The sequence below is a fragment of the Zootoca vivipara genome, chromosome 4 (genome assembly GCF_963506605.1).
Source record: "Zootoca vivipara chromosome 4, rZooViv1.1, whole genome shotgun sequence".
In the NCBI taxonomy this organism is placed as follows: domain Eukaryota; kingdom Metazoa; phylum Chordata; class Lepidosauria; order Squamata; family Lacertidae; genus Zootoca; species Zootoca vivipara.
The window spans coordinates 97943094-97961951 of NC_083279.1; the positions used below are offsets into that span (position 1 = coordinate 97943094).

Here is an 18858-nt window from a genome sequence, read left to right on the forward strand (position 1 = left end):
TAAGAACAGCAGCCATAAAGCAAAAAACGTGAAACCTTTGGTAACCATTGGTAACCTTTAGGTTTAATTACGGTCTTACAACGCCTTCCCATGAAGTGAATCAAGTTTTTACTTCTGCAGCTGTAATAATGTGAAACCAAGACTGAATTATTGCCTCTGTTAATTGGGATTTATTGCTGGGTTGCTTCTGACTAACAAGTTTATTTAGTCGGCTCCATATATTTCTGATTGGGTTAAAGTTTGGGCTATTCCCAGGCCATTCCAGCAGTGGAATAGAATTATCCTGGAAGCACCTTTTGCACACAGCAACATGACATGGAGCGGAATCCTGTTGAAATAGTAAATAAATATGTGTGTACACACACACACACACACACACTCACACTCACACTTAAATGCTTCAGTATCTGGGAGAAGATCACCTGCGGAACGCTTCAGTTTGGGCTCAAGTACTTCATTTATGCATTTTGGGGCATTTACATTCCCATGAATGATACAAATTCTGCCCACACCTTTTGTTGCCATACAAACACAGTTCTTCACACTACCTGGGTGTGTCACGGTCGGTGTAATGCAAGTAGGATGTAAATCTTCTCTGATTCTTCTCCTCACGTTTTTCATGCCATTTGCGTCTCATTGTTCCAGATAACACTGTCCCATTGTTTCTTCTCATGTATGGACAGTCTCTCTGTCTCATTGCCTGGCCAGACAGGTCTTCGCTGCTTGCCATAGTGCACCTTTTCCTGCCTTTCCCAATCTGATTTTGTAGTGACTAAGTCTCCTTATACCTCTTCTAAAATATAGAAAGGCCAGCTTTGGTTAAGTTTCCCCCAATCTTTCTTCTAATTTCTTCATAACTGTATCCTTGCTCACTTAATAGTACAATTTTACATTGCTTTCTGGGTAACCAGTCAACTCTTTGTGCCATTTCTATAATTTTATTATGTTTCACAACCTCACTAAATAAAAGAACACAAAAAAACCAACCAACTTTATATCAATCTCATAACACACTGACAAAAGTCAATCTAAGCAAGTTGTGCTTCCTTTTTCTGGTTATTTGGTTATAACATTTGATAGAATATGGGTAACTAAACAAACTTTATTGGATTGCATTTTTGATTAAATTATCTTTCCATTGATATATAATTTTGTTATATTACTGCAAAAGAAGTGGTGTAATGAGCCTTTTTCCCCCAAACGTCTACCACAATTTTGACCACTACTGTATATTAAACAAAGCAACATTCAACAACTCATCAGAATCTAATAATAAATATGTTCGTTAATGACCAACAACACAAGTAATGAACACACACCCAACTCCCTTCAGTCCTTCTCGATGAGTTTCTGAGGCCCTAATCCATTTTTCTTTCCATTACAGATTGTGATGAATCGAAAATCAAGAACAAAGGTGACCACAACAAAATCCCCAGAGAGGAGAAGCCACGTAAAAATTTGGAGTGTGGAGAAAGCTGCGGTCAGAGCTCCCATTCCACTTCCCATCAGCAAAATCTCATTGAAAATAAATTCTATCAGTGTGTGGAATGTGGAAAGAGCTTCACTGAGAGGTCCAAACTCACTTCCCATCAAAGAATTCATACAGGGGAGGAACCCTATCAATGTGTGGAATGTGAAAAGAGCTTCACTGAGAAGTCCAAACTCACTTCCCATCAAAGAATTCATACAGGGGAGAAACCCTATCAGTGTGTGGAATGTGGAAAGAGCTTCAGTCACAGCTTCTCTCTCACTTCCCATCAAAGAATTCATACAGGGGAGAAACCCTATCAGTGTGTGGAATGTGGAAAGAGCTTCAGTCACAGCTTCTCTCTCACTTCCCATCAAAGAATTCATACAGGGGAGAAACCCTATCAATGTGTGGAATGTGGAAAGAGCTTCAGTCAGAGAGCCCATCTCACTTCCCATCAAAGAATTCATACAGGGGTGAAACCCTATCTGTGTGTGGAATGTGGAATGAGCTTCACTGAGAGGTCCAAACTCACATCCCATCAAAGAATTCATACAGGGGAGAAACCCTATCTGTGTGTGGAATGTGGAAAGAGCTTCAGGAAGAGCTGCCAACTCACCTCCCATCAAAGAATTCATACAGGCGAGAAACCCTATCAATGTGTGGAATGTGGAAAGAGCTTCAGTCAGAGAACCCATCTCACGTCCCACCAAAGAATTCATACAGGGGAGAAACCCTATCAGTGTGTGGAATGTGGAAAGAGCTTCAGTCAGAGCTGCTCTCTCACTTCCCATAAAAGAATCCATTCAAAGGTCAGAAAAACCATTATACACCTTTGGGAGCCAGGCAAATCAACGCCTTATTAACCAGGCGTTTGGCTGATTGACATCTAATGCCCTTTTAAAATGTGGTGGTTTTTTGTTTTTATGCTGCATTTTTATGTTGTAACCATCCTGAACCTTGTAGGTGTAGGGAAATATGTGCCAACTCTTAAAGGCCTATGGGTCTTTGCCCCCAATAAAATATTTGAGGCCACCCCATTTTGTGTGTGTGTGTTTTTTTAAATGCAACTTTTTATTCCTCCACAACTTTCCATACAATTTCTCTTTTAATTTGCCCCCTAAAAAAACTAATCAAACAAAAGTCATGAAGAAAACAAAATACAAGAAAATACAAACGTGGACAGGTCCCATCTTTTCGGGCCAAGCACTAAATTTCCTTTAAAGCAGGGTTTCCCAAATTTGAGTCCCCAGCCGCTCGCCGGCATATACGGTAACTTTTCCCCCTGTTGAACATTGCCACAGGTAGAGGAGATGAAATGCTAGAAGTGTTCTCAAGGGCAAGGGGAGCTGCTGGGAAATTGAACTACGGGCTCAAAATAGTAGAATCATAAAATCATAGAATCATAGAGTTCGAAGAGACCACAAGGGCCATCCAGTCCAACCCCCTGCTGTGCAGGAAACACCATCAAAGCATTATTGACATATGCCTGTCAAGACTGCTTGTTGTTGTTTAGTCATGTCTGACTCTTCGTGACCCCATGGACCAAACCAAGTGCCCCAAAGTGCGTTGCTGTGGGTTATCTCCCCCCCACTCGGGCCTAGTGGGGGCCTGGCAGGGGCCTACATAAAACAAAGGCCTAGGGGTCTGATAATGGCTGCCTTGGTGGTTTCAGTTGCTTGGTTGATGATGTCATTTGGTTTGTGGGTGTGGCTTAGATTTCACAGGAAGGGAGGGGGTGGAGGAGGGTATAACACCATTTTGACTTGGTGGAAAACCAGGTTTCTACCTGCCCAGATGCGACATTTGAGGGTTTTTTGTCCCTAACAACCCTCGGGAAGTGGCCTAGATGGATGTGTCAAAATTTCAGGACGGTCGGTCAAGCGGTTATAGAGAAAAGTGTGGCCGACACTTTCAAGATTTTTACATATATATATATATATATATATATATATATATATATATATATATATAATTCAATAAATATTTATTTTAAAAAGGAAAGGAAAAAGGGACATGTGACATACTAGCCACATATCCAGCAACAGGAGGAGTGAATTTCTAACACAGCGCACATGATTGCAGGTGTTATGGAAGTGACATGGGGGGCACATCTTTAAAGTTGTAACAATGTGTTCAATTCTGGGCACCACAAAAGGATAATGAATGTGTCTGCAAGCATTGGAGAGTGAATTTTAAGTTATGGTGGGGTGGGGTGATGGGCTGAAATTCAGTCTAATCTGTTAAGGTCATTTTGAAATGTGATCCTGTCCTCTGGGGTATTAGTCACCCCTCCCAATTTGGTGTCATCTGCAAACTTGCTCTGGATGCCCTCAAGCCCATCATCCAAGTCATTGATAAATATGTTGAATAAGACTGGGCCCAAAACAGAACCCTGTGGCACTTCTCTCCAGGATGAAGAGGAGCCATTGATGAGCACCCTTTGGGTTCGGTCAGTCAGCCAGTTACAAATCCACTGAATGGTAGCATTGCCTAGCCCGCATTTTACCAGCTTCTTTACAAGAATATAATGGGGCACCTTGTCAAAGGCCTTGCTGAAATCAAGATAGGCTATATACACAGCGTGGATAAATAAAGGGTAGAAAATCTGGTCCGTTAATAGTAAGGCTGAAATGACTGAGAATATTAAAAATCTTATGAACCGTAACTGTCTGGCCATTTTCATTCATACATAGGAGGACGGTTGATTGTTCCGCTAATGACCAGAGGGGGGCACACAACATAAAAAACCCCCACATTTGTGAAACATTTTTGAATAGAGATCTGTACCCCGATTTCCTGTAGTTAAAGGAGGCATGTAGCTCCCAATTGTCTTTTCCCGGGGTGTAGATATTTCTGTTTAATGCAGGAAGCATGATCCATTAGTGCTGAGACTTTATTAAGAATTTAATTTGATCCAACTTTTATTACTGGCTTTTGGTGGGGAAGTTGAGTTGTTGGGTTGTCTGAATGTTGAAGTTCTGATCTATTTAAAGTTTAAGGTTTATAAGCCTGCTTCCTAAGCAGCAAGAAAGAAGAAAGCCTATGTACCTGTATCATAAATGTCTTAGGACATCAAATTGGGAAAGTGGATTTTAAACTGACTGAACAGGTTTTACGCCCTTGGGAATTTCAATAGCCGAACCGTTGCATAGATTGCTACAAAAAAACAGTGTGTGGCGCTGGGGACAACTTCAACAGGGAGCTTTTGATGCTCTGCGGGGAATGCTGTCAAAGAGAAGCACACTCGCCCACTACAACATGGCTAAACCGCTGGTGCTGGCGTGCGATGCATCTCAATATGGGTTGGGGGCTGTCCTGAGTCACAGGGAGGCGGACGGCTCGGAACGACCAATCTCCTTCTATTCCAGAACATTGAGCCCCACTCAATGCAACTACGCTCAGATTGATAAGGAGGCGCTGGCTATAGTCACGGGAATTAAAAGGTTCCATGACTATGTTTACGGCCGATTCTTCTCGATTCAAACAGACCACAAACCCCTATTGGGTATATTTAGCCCGCATAAACAAACGCCTCAAATTTTGTCCCCACGCATGCTCCGATGGTCCATTTTTTTGAATGGCTTCCAATACGAACTGTGTCATGTGAAGGGTAAACTGTTGTGCCATGCGGATGCGCTTAGCCGTCTGCCTCTGCCTGGAACGGTTGATGACGACCCAGCCCCGGCCGAGCATGTGATGATGATGGAGGCACTTCCCGGACCACCCGTGACAGCTACTGAAATTGCTGAAAGAACGAGAAAGGACCCTGTCCTCGCCCGTGTTCTTGCTTGGGTGGGGAGGGGATGGCCCAGGGGGCCACAGGAAGAGAAATTCAGACCCTTCACGGCAAGACAACACAAACTGTCACTCCACAAGGGCTGCATTTTGTGGGGCGACAGGGTGGTTATTCCAGGGCTCTTACGTAACAAGATACTGGACACTCTACACATGGGACATCCGGGCATGGTGCGGATGAAATCATTAGCCAGGTGCTATGTGTGGTGGCCAGGCATGGATAAGGACATTGAACAATGGGTGCGCACCTGCCAGGCATGCCAGGAGGTGCGCCCAGAAATGCCCAGGGCACCTGTGCATTGGTGGGAGCGGGCCCGGAATCCGTGGAGTCGGCTTCATAGAGACTTTGCGGGGCCATTTCAGGGGAAGGTGTTCTTGATCGTAGTGGACGCCTATTCAAAATGGCTAGAGGTCTCACTTGTGCCAAACATGACGTCAGCCGCCGTGGTCAAGGTCCTCCGCAAATTGTTCGCGACCCACGGGCTACCCGAAACCATTGTGTCAGACAACGGGGCAGCATTTGTGTCCCACGAGTTCAGGGCGTTTTTGGCTGATAATTTCATTAGTGGGGTCACTTCTGCGCCTTTCCACCCGTCCTCGAATGGACAAGCCGAACGGATGGTGCGCACAGCCAAGGAATCGGTAGCACGTCTTCTGGAAGGGGATTGGTCTGCCCGCATTGCAAGGATGCTGTTCCTGCAGCACACAACACCGTGTGTATCCACGGGCAAGTCACCGGCAGAACTATTAATGGGAAGAAGGCTAGCCACAATTCTGGACTTCGTTCACCCCAACAAGGTGCCCGCCTGCTCTGCACGAGAGCCACCTGCCACTGAGGCCGACAAAACACGATACCTGACATCGGAGGAGTTGGTTTGGGTCCGGAACTATGCCAGGGGGCCAACATGGGTACCAGGTGTGGTTACGCGGCCCAGCGGGCCAGTGTCATATTTCGTAACCTTGGAGGATGGCAGGGTTATGCGCCGCCACATTGACCAGCTGAGGCGCCGGGCTCCTATGCTGGTGGGGAGGAGTCACAAACAACTCTGCCTGCGATCAGTGAGTCACCGCCGCCAAGCCAGGTAGGCCCAGGGCTACAGGAGGTGGAGGACTCAGAGAGTCAGGAAGCTGAGACCACCACAGGTGGACCGGACCCGGTGATAACTAGTGAGTCTAGGGAATTGACTAGTGAAACCGTACCCGCTGAAGTACCGGAAGTTGCTGGCGAGGGAAGCCTGACCACGGATAGGCCTAGGGATGCTACACCGGTGGTCAGGCGATCCAGCAGGATTCGGAGACCACCGCAACACTTGAACGATTTTGTACATAGTGTCAACATGTTGTGGGGGGGGGGGGTGTTGTGTATTGAGTCAAAGGATTTTATATCTGCATTACTATTGTCTGTATGTGCTTTAGGGTAAAGTAACTGCCTTTTGGTTCAGCTACTATTGGTTCATTTAAGCTGCTGTATTTGGATCCTCTGTCTTATTGGTTCCCTCCAAAAGGCAGCACTGTGATTGCCTGATATTGTTCCCTCCAAAATGTATCCCTTTCTAGCTAGTTCCCTGTCCCTATAAATGTAGCCTTCCTGCCCTCAGAGTCAGTCCTGTTTTGCCCTGAATAAAGAACTGTTCTATTGAAGATGCGTATCTGGACTTCTTAAGCCACGACACAACAGTTCCTATTTATCTACTTGCATTTTGACGTGCTTTCTAACTGCTAGGTTGGCAGGAGCTGGGACCAAGCAATCCCATCACAGGGATTCGAACCGACGACCTTCTGATCAGCAAGCCCTAGGCTCAGTGGTTTAACCACAGCGCCATCTGGCAGACATAAGCAAGCATTACTCATTTATGATGAGAATAGGATTTATTTATTTCAAACTTCACTTGGTTCCTCCTTGGTAGCCAGTGCAATGGTTTCATCAGGACTAGAACTCAGGACCCGCTGCCTTGAGGGACATCTAAGAGCAGTTTGGCAGGGGAAAGGTCTCCCTTGGGAGGGGGTGGGCTCTCCTTCCTTGGAGGTTTCTAAGCAGAGATCGGACGGCCGCCTGCCATGGATGCTTTAGCTCATGCGGGGGGGGGGAGACTCCAAGTCAGGAGAGGGTCCTGCCAGGGAGGGGCTAAGGCCTCCTGAGAAAAAACCCTCCCCCCTTCCTGCAAGGGGGGGGGGGTCGGGGTTGCTTTCCTCTCCTGCAAAAGCTGCATTGCAGTGGGGAAAAGGTGGGGGATCCCAGGGCTGCAGAGGAGGGTGGCTCATGCGGGGAGGTGAGATCCCCCTGGGTTCAGGGGGTCCTGCCAGGGAGAGGCGAGGTTGCTGAGGTTTGCAACTACAGTGCTGTTTATTCTGCATTTGTATAAATGTGCTGCTTGCTCCTTTGGGGAGGTGTCTGTGGGTCAGGGGGAAAGGGGCACACAGATAAACCCCCTTCAGATTTAGGAATCAACCGCGTCTATTAGCATAGGCTGCAACCAGACAGGAACATTCGGACACTAGATAAATGCAAGAAATGGAAAACAACAACAACCCCGACTTAAGCAAGTAAACGTGGAAGGCAGAGCTGGATGGATTCGGCTTTGCAAGGGTTAAAGGGAACCGAGCTGCCTTCCTAGAGAGGACAGGAAGCAATCAGGACCTCCAGAGCCAAGGCCCCTCCCTCCCCAGTCCTTGCCTGCTTTGGTGTCTCTCCTGCAAGGGCTGCATCGCTGTCCCCTCCTGGGATCTGGTGAGTCTCTCTCTCTCCCTCCCTCCCTCCCTCCCTCCCTCCCTCTCTCTCCCCCCCCAGGGTGCAGTGGGGAGACGGTGGGGGTCCCAGGGCTGCAGCTGAGGAGGGTGCCGGGGGGGGCTGATTTGCTCATGCGGGGGGGGGGACAACCCCAAGTCAGGGAGGAGAGGGTCCTGCCAGGGAGGGGCGAGGTCTGCAAGGCTCTCCTTCCTGGAGATGAGAGGAGCCCAAACTGACTCCCCTGAAATCTCCCTTCTTCAAACAAAGGAGTCCCTAGGACTTTTAACACTGTGTGACTTCGCTCGGCGTCATTGCACAACAGAGGAAACATGCGCAAATGGTTTTCCAAAGCTGGACGAGGAGGTGGACTAGCCCCCCCCCCTCCAAAAAAAAAAAAAGCCCATGGGGAGGGAGGGAGGAAAGGTGGGAGAGAAAGGCCAGGAATAAAGAGAGGGATCCCAGCCCATAGTCTGGCTGCTGCATTGTGGACCAGTTTCCCAGTCGTCTCCAAGGGCAGCTCCACACGGAGGCCACTGCAGCAATCCCCTCGCATCCAGAGCATGGCATCCCAGGACCACATCCTCTTTGTCCCAAAGGGATTGTTGCTGGAAAACTGGCCAGAAATGGGTGCTGCTACTCACCGAGCCTCCAGGGACCTTGGCATCAATGGCTGTGTGTGTGTTAAGCTATTGAATAATAATAATAATACAGTAATAACAATTATAAATTCCTCACCTAAACTTCAAGGGAGATGTCTTTGGCCCCGCCCACTTCACCCTCAGGGGATTGGCCAGATACATACCTGGCCCTCGGAGCAAAGAAAAAGGGACCCCACTCCAGGAGTCTGTCTTGAGAGCAGCAGAGAGTTCAAGTGCAAGAAAAGGAGACAGAAGCAAGAGGGTGGGGGTGGGGAGCAACTCCTGAGGACCCGCGGGTGAGGACCCCCACCAGAGCCAAGCATCCATTTTTTACAAGATACAAATGATTCCCTTGTCAGTTGGTTCTGACTTCATGCACTGACTGGAAGGCAGGAGAAACCAGGTGGATTCATCTCACAGAAATCCCTTCAGTTTCCTCCACATTTTGCCTTGCTACAAGGCTAGGGACTTATTTCTTTTCCTCTTCCTCCTCCTCTTCCTTTTCAAAAAGATAGGTCATGGTCTGGGATCTGGTGCAGTCCAGCCCAGGTTCAAAGCAAGACTCATCCATGCTTGCTCAATGAACACCCCCCCCCCATCCGTCCTACAAATTCTGTAACGGAACAATGTATTTGCTTTGTAGGATTTGCTAGAGCTTCTCATTAAAACGGACAGAACTCGGCAGAAGACCAAAGGGTTCCTTCCAATCTCTCAGAGGCTTCCTGAGAGCACAGATGGATGACTCAGCTGGCCCTGGAACAGGAAGACGCCATGCCATCCAATCTGGGAGCAGTGGGAGATTCTGGGGAAACCCAGTGCAGAAGTTCCTGGGTGAGGAGGACACCCTCCGCTCAGAGGTGCAGAGCCAGCAGTTGAGGCAGTTCTGCTGCCAGGAGGCCAAAGGACCCCGAGAGGTTTGCAGCCGACTCTACCACTTTTGCCACCAGTGGCTGAAGCCAGAAAGGCACACGAAAGCTGAGATGCTGGACCTGGTGATCTTGGAGCAGTTCCTGGCTGTCCTTCCCCCGGAGATGGAGAGCTGGGTGAGGGAATGCGGAGCGGAGACCAGTTCCCAGGCGGTGGCCCTGGCCGAAGGTTTCCTCCTGAGTCAGGCAGAGGAGAGAAAGCAGGTGAGAGAGACTTTCCTCTGGATACTCCCAAGGGGCTCCAAACAGGACAGGGAACATCCCATAATGGTCTACTGATGGCCCAGCCTTTTATTGGGAATGCACCCATGGATTGAGATCTCACACCCTTCAAGTCTTTGTCATTCTCTTTCTAATATTCATCCCCATTCCCTGTTTTGAATCCTTGTTTCTTTTTCAGGGAAAGGATCATTTTGCAGAAATGGACCTGGAATCCTGTGAGGCAGAGAGGCCTCCGTTGGACACCAGAGAGAGGCCACTGGGTAAGGAGGAAGGTGGTTTTTCTCCGTTTGGTCCCATTCTGTTGGTTTTCCAACTCATCTGAAAGTTCTTTTCATCTTGTTTTGGGGGGAGACAGTTGGGAACAAGGGTCCAGAGAAGGGGAGATGTATTTCTGCACAGCAAACATATGAAATGGGCACAAACGTCCAAAGGCTCTTAGCAGGTAAGGCTTTCTCAAAGGCCCATCTGTAGTTAGAGATGCCCTGTTTCACCTGTGAGAGAAGCAGGCACTCCTGGTGTCCTGTTTACCTTTTTTCTCTTGCAGGTGACAGAATGATGCCGGCAAGACCTCCTGATCCGTCTTTTCATGGGGGCAGAAGGGAAGCAGCGGCTGTGGAACCAGATCAGGTCAAGGGAAGCTGCCTTGTGGGGACAGAGGCCGAGGGATGGAGCAATGTCATGGACTGGTTGGGCACAGAGGAATGGTGGGAGGATGCAGCTGGGGAACCAATAAGGGAAGATGGTTGAGAGCCCAGGACGTGGAGGTGGAAGAAGGATGGGCGGTCAGAGGGAGAAGAGGGAGAAGCCTGGGAAGAGGAGGTGTCAGAAGCTGAAGGTGTAACAGGGCGTAATGAGCTGGGAGACTGTGGCCGAATGCAGTCCAGATTCAGAGGCAGAAGAGGAGGGAGGTGAGTGGGAGGAGGGAGGTTGATAGTCTGAGTTGAGTCAAGAGAAGAAGGAGCCACCGGTGGCTCCCTCTCCTTTTTTCAGAAGCCACCCTCCCTGCTTGTCTCTCAGAGCCAGGAGACCCCCTGCATTGCAGGAATCTCTGCTAGATCCAAGACAGATGGCCAGCCAAAATAGGCTGATTTTATGATTGATCAGTGAATGCTAAAACTGGTTTCTAAGTAGTGGACACATGAGAACAAATAGCTACCAGGATTCACCTAACCAACCCCATAATGAACACCCATAATTAAAACACAGAATAAAATAAGCATCCATAAATAAAATGTGCAGCAAAGCAATCCTATTGAAACAACACTGCAATTAACACGAAGGAAACAACAGAGCATTGTGTTACAGATCATATTGATGCTGTCTCAGAGTAGGATATTTCCCTTTTTCTTTTAGGGTCCAGTGTGCTTTGAAGATGTCACTGTTCATTTCACGGACGAGGAGTGGCTGTTGCTGGATCCTGACCAGAGAGGTCTGCATAAGGACGTCATGGAGGAGAATCGTGGGATCGTGGCCTCTCTTGGTAAGGCTCCCTGTGGGATCGTCCTATCTGCCTGGAAATTCAAGAAATATATCTATGCGACCAACCTCCTATATTTTCACAGAGCTCAACAGTGGCCCCTATAACACCTGGGAACCTAACACCCCCACAGTAAACAGTAAATTACAGTTCTTTTCTTTGAACAACCTTCCTCAAATTATTCCTTTTTCTATCATGATTGGCTGCTCTGAACCGCCCAGGCTATCTCAAATGTCAGCTTCAGAATTGTTACAAAAGATAAGTAGCTTCAGGTTTTTTGTTTTGTTTATTGTCAGTCTTGAGTTGACCAAAGAGACGACTGACATTGGAGATGGAGGGGATGTCATGACTGGGCCAAACAAAATTCATCCCAGAGAAGAGCCAGGCTTATTGAATCTCAGGTAGTAGTAGCAGTGATGGTGATGATGATGATGATGATGATGATGATGATAGTAATGCCGTGGTACCTCGGTTTACAAACTTAATATTTTCCAGAACAGGATTGTTCTTAAATCGAGGTACCCGGAAGCTGTCTGCAGACATACGCCGGCTCCCTCTGCCTATAGAGCGAGATGAGCGCCGCAACCCCAGTCGGACATGACTGGACCTGATGGTCAGGGGCCCCTTTACCTTTACCTTACCACTGTAGTAATAATAATAATTTTTATTTATGCCCTGCCCATCTAGCTGGGTTGCCCCAGCCACTCTGCGCAGCTTCCAACACACATATAAACATGAAACATAAATAATAATAATCTGATCCCATATGAAAAGAACATTAACTTTAAAATGAACAACTTACTAGTGGCCATAATTGTGGTAACCTTGTGTGAAAAGTGTATTTCTGAGGTTTGATGGCTCATAACACCACTTTTGTTTGGAGTAATACCATAAAATTCTTTTTCTTTTTCTTCTTTGACGATCACTCGTATCCGAGTAAGATTGTCTTCCATAAACACGGTTTTAACAATGGTTCCGTAAGTGACTGTGGAGGCCAATTCTGGATCCACACGTCCTTCCACAGTGGGGACATTGGTTTCCGGGTGGGTGTTGACGACGGTGTGGATTTGCCAAGCATGCCTTCCTCTTAGTACATTTCTCCCTTGGATCCTGTTTTCGAGCGTCTTCAAAGTTCACGACACCTTTGGTACAGGCTTTACCACAAAATTATATATCAATGGAAATATGATTTAATGAAGAATGTAATGCAGGAACTTTTATGAAGGCGTATTTATTAGAACAGCAGGCATAAAGAAAAAAATTGAAACCTTTGGTAACCTTTAGCTTTAAATATGGCCTTACAACGCCTTCCCATGAAGTGAACCAAGTTTTTACATCTGCAGCTGTAATAATGTGAAACCAAGACTGAATTATTGCCTGGGTTGCTTCTGACTAACAAGTTTCTTTAGTCTGCTCCATAGATTTCTGATTGGGTTAAAATTTGGGCTATTCCCAGTCCATTCCAGCAGTGGAATAGAATTATCTTGGAAGCACCTTTTGCACACAGCAATATGACATGGAGCTGAATCCTGTTGAAATAGTAAATAAATATGTGTGTACACACACACACACACATTTAAATGCTTCAATGTCTGGGAAAAGATCACCTGCAGAATGCTTCAGTTTGGGCTCAAGTACTTCATTTATGCATTTTGGGGCATTTACATTCCCATGAATGATACAAATTCTGCCCACACCTTTTGTTGCCATACAAACACAGTTCTTCACACTACCTGGGTGTGTCACGGTCGGTGTAATGCAAGTAGGATATAAATCTTCTCTGATTCTTCTCCTCACGTTTTTCATGCCATTTGCGTCTCATTGTTCCAGATAACACTGTCCCAATGTTTCTTCTCATGTATGGACAGTCTCTCTGTCTCATTGCCTGGCCACACAGGTCTTCGCTGCTTGCCATAGTGCACCTTTTCCTGCCTTTTCCAATCTGATTTTGTAGTGACTAAGCCTCCTTATACCTCTTCAAAAATATAGAAAGGCCAGCTTTGGTTAAGTTTTCCCCAATCTCTCTTCTAATTTCTTCATAACTGTAACCTTCTTCACTTTTGTACAATTGTATGAATCATTTGATGGGAAATAAGATGGGAGCTCTGATTTTACATCACTTTCTGGGTGACTAATCAACTCTTTCTGCCATTTCTCTAATTTTATTATGTTTTCCAACCTCACTAAATGAAAGAACACAAAAAACGAACCAACTTGATAGCAATCACATAGCACACTGATAAAAGTCAACCAAATCAAGTTGTGCTTCCTTTTTCTGGTTATTTGGCTATAACGTTTGATAGAATACAGGTAATTGAACAAACTTTATTGGATTCCATTCTTGATTAAATCATCTTCCCATTGATATATAATTTTATAATCTTATTCCAAAAGAACTGGTGTTATGAGCCATCAAACCTCCGAAATACACTTTTCCCAAAAAGTCTTCCACAATCTTGACCACTACTGTATATCAAACAAAGCAACATTCAACAACTCATCAGAATCTAATAATAAATATGTTGTTTAATGACAAACAACACAGATAATGAACACACACCCAACTCCCTTCTGTTCTTCTCCATTTGTTCCTGAGGCTCTAATCCCTTTTTGTTTCCATTGCAGATTGTGATGAATTTGAAATTGAGAACAAAGGTGACCACGATAAAATCCGCAGAGAGGAGAAGCCACGTGAAAATTTGGAGTGTGGAGAAAGCTGCGGTCAGAGCTCCCATTCCACTTCCCATCAACAAAATCTCATTGGAAAGAAACTCTATCAGTACATGGAATGTGGAAAGAGCTTCAGTCATAGCTCCTCTCTCACTTCCCATCAGAGAATTAATGCAGGGGAGAAACCATATCAGTGTGTGGAATGTGGAAAGAGCTTCAATAGGAAGGACAGTCTCACTTCCCATCAAAGAATTCATACAGGGGAGAAACCCTATCAGTGTATGGAATGTGGAAAGAGCTTCAGTCAGAGCGCCTCTCTCACTAAGCATCAGAGAATTCATACAGGGGAGAAACCATATCAGTGTGTGGAATGTGGAAAGATCTTCAGGAAGAGCTCCCATCTCACTTCCCATCAAAGAATTCATACAGGGGAGAAACCCTATCAGTGTGTGGAATGTGGAAAGAGCTTCAGTCAGAGCGCCTCTCTCACTAAGCATCAGAGAATTCATACAGGGGAGAAACCCTATCAGTGCTTTGAATGTGGAAAAAGCTTCAGAACAACCTCCGATCTCACTTCCCATCAAAGAATTCATACAGGGGAGAAACTCTATAAGTGCATGGAATGTGGAAAGAGCTTCACTGCTAGTTCCTCTCTCAGTTCCCATCAAAGAATTCATACAGGGGAGAAACCATATCAGTGTGTGAAATGTGGAAAGAGCTTCAGGAAGAGCTGCCAACTCACCTCCCATCAAAGAATTCATACAGGGGAGAAACCCTATCAGTGTGTGGAATGTGGAAAGAGCTTTAGTCAGAGCTCCTCTCTCACTAAACATCGGAGAATTCATACAGGGGAGAAACTCTATCGGTGCTTGGAATGTGGAAAGAGCTTCAATAAGAAGGACAGTCTCTCTTCCCATCAAAGAATCCATACAGGGGAGAAACCCTATCAGTGTGTGGAATGTGGAAAGAGCTTCAGTCAGAGCTCCAAACTCACTTCCCATAAGAGAATCCATACAAAGGTCATAAAAACCAGATTACCAGATTTTTTTTCAATGAATCCAGGGACACTTTTTTGCAGCGCCAATGGGTTAAAAGACAGTTGTTGTTGTTTAGTCGTTTAGTCGTGTCCGACTCTTCGTGACCCCATGGACCATAGCACGCCAGGCACTCCTGTCTTCCACTGCCTCCCGCAGTTTGGTCAAACTCATGTTCGTAGCTTCGAGAACACTGTCCAACCATCTTGTCCTCTGTCGTCCCCTTCTCCTAGTGCCCTCAATCTTTCCCAACATCAGGGTCTTATCCAAGGATTCTTCTCTTCTCATGAGGTGGCCAAAGTATTGGAGCCTCAGCTTCACGATCTGTCCTTCCAGGGAGCACTCAGGGCTGATTTCCTTAAGAATGGATAGGTTTGATCTTCTGGCAGTCCATGGGACTCTCAAGAGTCTCCTCCAGCACCATAATTCAAAAGCATCAATTCTTCGGCGATCAGCCTTCTTTATGGTCCAGCTCTCACTTCCATACATCACTACTGGGAAAACCATAGCTTTAACTATACGGACCTTTGTCGGCAAGGTGATGTCTCTGCTTTTTAAGATGCTGTCTAGGTTTGTCATTGCTTTTCTCCCAAGAAGCAGGCGTCTTTTAATTTCGTGACTGCTGTCACTATCTGCAGTGATCAAGGAGCCCAAGAAAGTAAAATCTCTCACTGCCTCCATTTCTTCCCCTTCTATTTGCCAGGAGGTGATGGGACCGGTGGCCATGATCTTGGTTTTTTTGATGTTGAGCTTCAGACCATATTTTGCGCTCTCCTCTTTCACCCTCATTAAAAGGTTCTTTAATTCCTCCTCGCTTTCTGCCATCAAGGTTGTGTCATCTGCATATCTGAGGTTGTTGATATTTCTTCCGGCAATCTTAATTCCGGCTTGGGATTCATATAGTCCAGCCTTTCGCATGATGAATTCTGCATATAAGTTAAATAAGCAGGGAGACAATATACAACCTTGTCGTACTCCTTTCCCAATTTTGAACCACTGAGTTGTTCCATATCCAGTTCTAACTGTAGCTTCTTGTCCCACATAGAGATTTCTCAGGAGACAGATGAGGTGATCAGGCACTCCCATTTCTTTAAGAACTTGCCATAGTTTGCTGTGGTCGACACAGTCAAAGGCTTTTGCATAGTCAATGAAGCAGAAGTAGACGTTTTTCTGGAACTCTCTAGCTTTCTCCATAATCCAGCGCATGTTTGCTATTTGGTCTCTGGTTCCTCTGCCCTTTCGAAATCCAGCTTGCACTTCTGGGAGTTCTCGGTCCACATACTGCCTAAGCCTGCCTTGTAGAATTTTGAGCATAACCTTGCTAGCGTGTGAAATGAGCGCAATTGTGCGGTAGTTGGAGCATTCTTTGGCACTGCCCTTATTTGGAATTGGGATGTAGACTGATCTTCTCCAATCCTCTGGCCATTGCTGAGTTTTCCAAACTTGCTGGCATATTGGGTGTAGCACCTTTACAGCATCATCTTTTAAAATTTTAAATAGTTCAGCTGGAATATCATCACTTCCACTGGCCTTGTTATTAGCAGTGCTTTCTAAGGCCCATTTGACTTCACTCTCCAAGATGTCTGGCTCAAGGTCAGCAACCACACTACCTGGGGTGTACGAGACCTCCATATCTTTCTGGTATAATTCCTCTGTGTATTCTTGCCACCTCTTCTTGATGTCTTCTGCTTCTGTTATGTCCTTACCACTTTTGTCCTTGATTATGGTAATCTTTGTACGAAATGTTCCTTTCATATCTCCAATTTTCTTGAAAGACAGTAGCATCCGGATTATTAGTAGGGGTCATCATTTTGTTAACATATTTAGTTTCCATGGCAACCAGAGCCAGGTTCCTTGGTTATGGGTAAAGGATGGGGAGGGGGAGAGAGTGAAGGGAAAGAACAATTAGGGTGGGATGGATGGAACTGAGGGAGGTGTGTGGGGGTGTTCGGGCCCCCCTTTTCTTTTCTGGGATTCCTGGAAGTGTCACCGAAAAGGAGAGAAGGAACAATAGGGGGGGTAGAGAGGGGACAGAGAGTCAGGTCAACCCAGAAAAAGGCACATGAGGAATACAAACGGATAGATAACCAAAGCTATTTTAATACGAACCTCCCCTATTTTCTGTCTGACACTTCAAGCAGAGAAAAATGCAATAGGGAGAACGTGTGGGGAGAGGGTGCAGCCATGTGGCTGAGTATTATTATTTAAAAAGCGAGGAGGCGGGAGGGTGGTGTCTCCTTTGGTAGGGCAATAAAAGCGCCCAGCCTTTATGACTGCCAACAGCGATCCTTTCCTTGCATCCGCACCACTCTCAAATTCGGACGTTTGAGAAGGAACATCATAAACCATATGCCGGCGCCCTCCACGTCTCCCCTCAGCCCTCGGGGCAAGGTTTCTGCCAAAATAGCAAGAGGAGGAGGAGGAGGAGGGTGGGAGGGGGAGGGGGAATGTTCCCTCTCGTCTAACGCAGCCCAGCCGTCCGCACTGGCAACAGAATTGGCCACATCGCCTCTTGCCGTTGGCATCTTTGGCCATGGACAGATTGGTAAAACCGGGAACTGTCCCTGGGAACCGGGGACGTCTGATAACCCTACATTATACAGCTTTAGGAGCCAGGCAAATTGGCACCTTTTTAACCAGGCCTTTGGCTGATTGGCATCTAATTCCCTTTTAAAATGTGGTGTTTTGTGCTTTTATGTTGTAACCATCCTGAGACATGTAGGTGTAGGGAATAGGCACCAAAGAGGGGTCTTTGCCCCCGCTAAAATATTTCAGGAGGCTAACCCCCGCCACTTTTTTTGTCTTTTCTCAAAGGCAACCGTTTTTTCTTCCACAACTTGCCATAGAATTTCTCTTTCAATTTGCCGTCTTAAAAATTAAAAAAATTAAACGCACAAAGGTCATGAGGAAGAAAAAAATAAATAAAATACAAATATGTACAGGTCCCATCTTTGCAGGCCAAACACAAAAGTTGCTTTAAAGCAGGGTTTCCCCAACTTGGGTCCCCAGCAGCTCCTGGACTACACTTCCCATCATCCCTCCCCATTGGTCCTGAGCACCCCAGAGCCAGCTGCCTTGACACGGATTTTGAAGTCGGCCAGCAGCAGCAGTCGGGGAGTCCTGAACTCCGCCTGTGAGACCAGCTCTGTCAGCTCAGGCAGGGAGACCATGGAGGGCAAAGGAAGCGGGAAGTACCCCTGCTAGCAAACACCCCTCAACAAGACCCCAACCCCAGAGTCTGTTCAGCCCCCTCCGCTTCTTGTAGCTGGAGTCAGTCTGGGCACTGCCCTCCCAGGCCAGGTGGGAAAGGCCTGCCAGGCAGGGAGCAGGTCCTGCAGGACTCCCAGCAAGAAAACCTGGGAGGTGAGTCTTGGGCAAAGAAGGGACAAGGGAGTTCCCTGTCTCCAAGGTGTGGGGCTTACCTCCTCTTCCATCGGGCCTCAGGTAGGCAAACTCCGGCCGAGCTATTACATTCTGCAGAGGAAATAAAAATCTGGGTCAGATGACACTACGAAAACCCACCTTGGATGGCTGCACCCACCTTGAACCCAATCCCTTGTCCCAGAGGACCACCCTGAGCCCTGCAGCCTCCTGGGCAGAGGTGGAATGCAAGCAGCAGCAGGAAAGGGGGCAGGAAAAGCCTCTGGCCTCATCCTGGCACCCAGGAACACACACTACATCATCTGCCTTAAAAGTCACTCGGTGATGTGCTATTGTGAGGATGGAAGCAACCACAGAAATGAATGCAGGAAGGCAAGATACTTATGGTACTTTGAACTGGGAGAAATCCTGTTACCGCTAGTTTCCGCTCTTCCCCATTGTCACAGAGGGCGTATCCTCGGAGGTCCTGCGGGAGGAAAGAGCCTCAGAGTCAGGGGCCAGTCTTGAGAAGTGCTA

At 46.7% G+C, this 18858-nt stretch overlaps 1 protein-coding gene across 2 annotated transcripts in view; it reads left to right on the forward strand.

Moving 5' to 3' along the window:
- LOC118085572 (zinc finger protein 420-like) overlaps nucleotides 1-18858 on the forward strand; it is a 148367-nt gene that overhangs the window by 35895 nt on the left and 93614 nt on the right. The window contains exon 6 of one of the 2 annotated variants that reach the window (XM_060274037.1): nucleotides 13883-14946. The exons of the other annotated variant lie outside the window; for it this stretch is intronic. Within the exon in view, the coding sequence (XP_060130020.1) occupies nucleotides 13883-14946 (1064 nt within the window). The remainder of the gene's footprint in view (nucleotides 1-13882; nucleotides 14947-18858) is intronic. 2 annotated transcript variants of the gene reach the window in all.